The sequence below is a fragment of the Eufriesea mexicana genome, unplaced genomic scaffold, assembly GCF_001483705.2.
Source record: "Eufriesea mexicana isolate 0111107269 unplaced genomic scaffold, ASM148370v2 scaffold8777, whole genome shotgun sequence".
In the NCBI taxonomy this organism is placed as follows: domain Eukaryota; kingdom Metazoa; phylum Arthropoda; class Insecta; order Hymenoptera; family Apidae; genus Eufriesea; species Eufriesea mexicana.
In genome coordinates this window covers 241,761-247,572 of record NW_016916521.1, presented here as the reverse complement: position 1 = coordinate 247,572, position 5,812 = coordinate 241,761, and the positions used below count along the sequence as shown (strand labels likewise).

At 39.8% G+C, this 5,812-nt stretch overlaps 2 protein-coding genes across 5 annotated transcripts in view; one reads left to right on the top strand and one right to left on the bottom strand.

The window, feature by feature from the left end:
- The window catches only part of Kaz (E3 ubiquitin-protein transferase Katazuke), a 2,132-nt gene extending 1,514 nt beyond the window's left edge, over positions 1 to 618 (bottom strand). Inside the window, exons 1-2 of the mRNA XM_017907655.1 lie at positions 410 to 618; positions 1 to 215 (exon numbers count right to left, since the gene is read on the bottom strand). Of these exons, the coding sequence (XP_017763144.1) occupies positions 1 to 215; positions 410 to 448 (254 nt within the window). The 5' untranslated portion in view covers positions 449 to 618. The remainder of the gene's footprint in view (positions 216 to 409) is intronic.
- Positions 619 to 1,611: 993 nt separating this feature from the next.
- The window catches only part of CtBP (C-terminal binding protein), a 20,926-nt gene continuing 16,725 nt past the window's right edge, over positions 1,612 to 5,812 (top strand). For 3 of the 4 annotated variants that reach the window (XM_017907679.1, XM_017907676.1, XM_017907681.1), the window contains exon 1: positions 1,612 to 2,003. The gene's annotated coding sequence lies outside the window, so the exon portion shown is untranslated. The remainder of the gene's footprint in view (positions 2,004 to 5,812) is intronic. The other variant, XM_017907680.1, reaches the window with a different exon arrangement.

The window sequence follows — 5,812 nt, the reverse complement described above, 5'->3', positions numbered from 1 at the left end:
GCTTGTAACTCTTCTGCAATAGACTCTTGTGCTTTTCTTTTTAAAGTTTGAAGTTTTTCTACAACACCTCCTAATAATATACTCATTTCTCCAGCAGGAACAGAGGTTTTATTATCTTTCATTAATTCATTAGCTGCTGTTTGTACATACGAAGCTTCCCTGTCTATGACTTTTTGAGCTAAACGAAATTTTTTATTAAGGAGTTCATAAGGAACCTAAAAATAGAATATTATGTTACTAATTTAAATAATAATAAAATCTGTGAATTTAGTGATATTAAAATTCGGAAAATTAGAACGAAATAATACAAGCCTTATAATTACTAAGGGAATGACAAAAATAGTCAACAGTTCTAAGAAATTTATTTGAATAACTATAATCATAATATAAATACGAAAGTATTAAATACCTTTAACGTTGGATATTCAAGACTTTTAACGTCTGACATATTGGTTATGGTCAAACTACGTGTAAAGTTGTACTTAAAAATCTGAGGCAAATTATGTTTATTGTGTCACAATTAATATATATTACTATTATGTATCATAATTGTTCATCTGTTTACATACAAATCACGAGTATGGATACACAATTACGATTGTAACACCTTGACACACAATTGTCTTTAAGAATCGCGGAAACTCTTGCACTATTTTAACAAAGATAATTATCATTTTGTTTACGCATGATAAAAACGTTAGTATTATAATGTTACAGTAGATGGCTCTATTAACGATAGAAATAAGGGATGATCCTCAGTCTAAATCATGTGACTGAACAATTTGTCGCCAATTAAAGAATTTATTTTATTTTAAAGTGTTTTTTAGCGGGAAGAAAAAATGATGGCACATGTAATATCAGTGGAAAGATATTATTCATCTTTATATTAATAATTTTATTTAACCTGTGTGTTATATCTTATTCTTACCAGCGATTCTTGGCGTTTTTGATTGGTTACTGAAGCGAATTAATTTTTGGCTTTGACCAATCGCGAAATTTGAGCATGTAACCCGAATGCAACGCAACTAAATAGAAAATGCTAATAACGTACGCGTGGTTGAATGTTTTGGAAATGTGATGTGCAAGTTTTCCCTCGCAAATTTAACAAAGTTTTTTATAAAGGTGAGTTTTCGAATAATTGTATTATTATAATTTCTGATTTCAGTTAAATAATATATAATCTTAGACAATCACACGTGCACCCTCATAAAAAAAATTTATTTCGGTAATTCCTTAACGTTTACATGTTATTTCTATAGTTTTAAATTTTGAATGTTAATAAAACGCAAAATTTTTCTATATTATTTTCCTGATAAAAATGTATATATTTATTGTAAACATTAAGTAATTCAAATACATAATATCAGAACGAAGAAATTGATGGACCTGGAAGAAAACTAATTGTACATGTAAATACGAAACTAATATATTTTAATTTGTCATTAGATACAATGTTAAATAAAATGTTGGACAAAAATAGATTTAATAAATGATATTATAAAATTATTGCAAAAATTCAGCCGATATTTAACCGTTCGGCATAGCTGAATCGAAAAGGATCGGTTATTTTCGGGTATATTCGGCCGGTGACGGAGAGTATCGGTGGCGCGCGCGAGTCACTCGGATGGCCGGGGGCCGCCATTTTCCTCCAGCGAGGGAGACAGTCGCGAACGTAGTTCCGCGCATTGTCGACCAATTTTTTCGTCGAATCGAGGGATTTTCGCGAACAACTGGGGCGTCGGGCGGGCGCGCGTGACCCCAGAGCCCGTATCCGAGCGAGTATCGTTCCACGGGAGGCTGAAAGTCACCCGTGGACGTCGCGAGAGCCGTGTGAATCGGAATACAGAGTCAAGGCGCCGCGCGTATACCCCCGATCGAGACACATCGTAAGAACGCCGTGTGAGAGAGTGAATAGTTTGGTGATCGCAGTGTAGCCGGTGAAAATACACGAGTACCCAGGAGTACCGTGGACCGAGGAATACAGGGAGAATCGCCTCTGACAGGTTAGTGAGTGTTTTTCTCACGTAGATCGCGCCGTCGAGAGCTCAGTGTACGCCGTGTGCGTCGCTCGCGCGGCCCCTGGTGTGCACGGTGCATGCGTGCACACACGCACCGGAGAAAATTCCGCGGGTCGTGCGTGTGTATTTGTATGCGTTTCTATCTTTCATCTGAACTCGCGCGTACGAATACAGTGCATACGTAGTTCTTCGTTTAACCGTTCCACATCTATATGTGCGTGTGCGAGTGTATGACACTTAGTGTGCGAGTATGCTGACTAGTGTGATATGGCGGGAGACGCCGCGCCAGCAACGAGCCACGCGCCTTTCTTTTTATTCAGCCCTCCATTTGCCACTGGCCCGATTATTCTATCTTTTAGCGTCTTTTATGAACTTTTCAACCCTTAAAAACTCGGATGGAATTTTCGATTTGTGCCTGGTAAAATTCATACTGTTCGATACTTAAATACCCTCTTTTCCACTGAACTGTGTGTAATCGTATCTTGACGTTGACCTTCGGCAACGCTTCAACCTTTCCGATGAAACGTTACAAGCTCGTGCTTCTCACATTTCTCTCGGCGTACTTGTTTGCATGAATCGACGCGCACGATCCCTTGGTATAATTTGCGAATTCATTACAATATGTTAATTTCGGAGTGGGATTCCAATGGATAATTAGACACCTTATCTGTTTTATTACGCATAGAGACTATAATACCGATACTCGTTCGAAATAAGCTGTTTGCATGGGATAAATTATCGTATGAAACGAATCTACGCGTTTTCCTCGTTATAGTTGTACTATGAAACGCACGTGCGAACCAGGCGAATTTTCTGACATATCAGAGGAGTATGAAAATTGTTATGAATTATTGCTAGATGGCAGCACTTTGCGTTGTACTTGGAAATTTTATTTATAAAAAGAAACGTTATCGAAAATTTTCAATTCTTTTCCGCTAGTGTATCGTATGTACGCATAGACGCATCTGTGAACTCGTGCGAATCGAGTTCGCGTGACTCCCTCTTTACATTTTAATAAATCATGTTACTGGAAATATTTGATTTACCGTTCGAAGAGCATGTCAGAGCAGTGAAGTGCCTATGGTGCTGCAGTACAGTCTGATGTAAATCATTTATTCTGCTAAGTGTACGTGTCATGCGGCTGACCGCCATTTGGATAGACGCTTCTAGAATATCATTCATTTGTATCTCTCGCTCCTTCCGTCGACAGCCCTGTCTTCTTCTATATCTATTTATCTCACGATACACACCATATTAATGTACAATGCGTTTTTCATACGGACGACTTATATACGCACACGCTCGCTGATCTACAGAATTTTCTTAAGCGACAACGTAATTTAGCAACGCGTTTACACGCGTCGCTAATTATCACGCCACGTTCGTGCTACAAATTAGCATCCTCCGAGAGTTCGAGCGAACTTTTGTGAAAACGATTATCGTTCGTGCTTGTGGGTGACACCGCGAACGCACTTAGTGGTTCTCAACTTTTTCCGTCCTGTTTCCAGGTGCTCACTGTTGTCGCGTGAATCTTTTATACGTCTTCGTGCAACCCGCATCCTTTAATTCGATATATTGCCCACTTCTCTCGTAATATAACCTTACCGATGGCTCTCCTTTGGTACCTATAATTTTCACCTTACTTACTTTTAAGAAATTTCTAATTTCTCTATTATACTATTTTCACTGTTAACAATTAAAACTTTTGTTTATATCACATCATAGTGTTTACATGTTTATTTTTACATTTATCGTGAAATTCCATATTGTTACAAAGGTATGTAATTACGTCGTTTCATTCTTTTCTGTTTCTGTTTCTTTTTCCTTTTTAAGACTGTAAACGTTAATTAAATATTAATTATAAGGATCGTATTAAATTTAAGAATGATGATATAAATTCTTATAAGCATTCATCGAGAGACACGTGAATATTTGTAAATTTGTAGCGATATTAAAAATTGACATAACCGCGTGTCTACAGTCTATAAGTGATGTCTAAAAATATTTCGTAACGTCAACAATGCCAGCTATACTTCAACTGTAATACACGCACTGGTTTAGTTTTTCCACGAGTTCGATGTTCTTGCCTGGACTCGGTTAACAAGCTTCCGTTCGAAGCGATAAAGCATGAGCGGTATCGCGTGTTTCGATGGGTCCTAACGGTGAAATACGATTATTCGAATAAAAACGTGCGGATAGAGGGAGAAAACGAAACGAGTTCCAGCGATCGGACGAAAGTGACCTGAAATTTTGACGTGTACGCATTGTTGGAAGGCTAATGGCAAGTCCTAAAGGACGGCGCCAGGCAGAATGTCGGATTGCGTAACTTTCGCCGAATTTAACGCGAATATGGAACGAACGCGTCGCGTACGTTTCCCTTATTTCGTTCCGCCGGTGTGCGCGCCACATGCACGGTAACTTATTCATCGTTGATTGTGTCGGTATTTAAACGAGCTCCTGTTCTGGCCTTACGTAATTTGCTGAACGCGGAGAGCAGCGGTATACACGCGCTCGGTTGCTTATTCAGCGATGTTGTGACCTGTATTCACGTCGCGACACTTCTGTTTCTTTTTACTAGAAACCCACTCACGGCCGGCCGTGTGTATGCGCGCGGCGTCGCGTATATTTACGTTTTCCTCAGTGGCGCCGCGTAAATCCATCTCCCGCGGTCGTCCGGAGAAAGGAAACGGGAAGGCGTTATCCTTCGAGAAAGTTAAGTTGTTCTCAATTTGACGAAAGAGGTCGGTTTCGCGACACCGTCGCTGACCAGCCGAGTTCTTTTCTTTATTTAGGTCCATTCGGTGCGAAAGAGTATCTTCGTTGCCGACTTAACCTCCTCGCTCCTTCCGTCGATTATCCGAAAATGCATAAGTCATGATATAATTCCTAGCGCTCGATACGAGAGAGCGTTACTTGTAAATGCTAATCCGGTGTTCGGTTTCGCCAAGTCGGTGCGTAGTCTTGGGACCTGCCAGTCCACGGTCGGACATAATCGGGTCAAATATCGCGTTCAATTCGGTTCGGGAATATATCGCGCGTTACGGGCCGTGGGACGATGCTCGGATTTGAGAGAATTTTCGTGGTCGTTAGATTTACCGCTTATCGGTGATTCATGGTTCACTCTGAGCGTCGAGGTCGTCACAGGAATGAATCTGTTATTGTTTGTTCGAGGAGCACGGAAAGATACCGCGGTTGTGTATCGCTCGGGAGCAATATCATCTTCTAAACTCGAAATCGGCCGGTTAAAAATGAGATGCTGATGCTGCTTTCTTTTTACAAGGCTATCTAACGAGTACCTATTATTGAACAGCCGTGCGATAAGAAGAACGTTGGAGCGTTTCGAGCGTTCGTAAAATTCCCCTAGATTATATTTTCACTTGTTCGTATCAAGCGTGTAATGCGCATCGGGTAGAATTAGTTCATTATACGACTCGCGCGTAGCTTCGATGGGATACAGATGTGTCGCGGGTACACGTAACTGCCTATTTAGAAATGTTATCGCATGCACTGATAATGGTACGATAATATGAAAAATGGACAGGTATCGTATCTTCGAGCCTTATACTCGTACGACGTTTAGAAAATTTCGAGAGTCGATTAAAAATCGAATAATAGATTTTGCATTCCTTTTTCCGCTTTCGTTCCACCGTTGACCACACTATTTTCATCCGAGTATGGAAATTCGCTTGAAAAATAAAAATTTAAAAAAAAAAGGAACGAAAATAGAAAAATTGTGTAGACAAGTATATAAACAAGGATGCTGGAGCCAAGTTTGTGTAGGCTTTGTTCTCCGT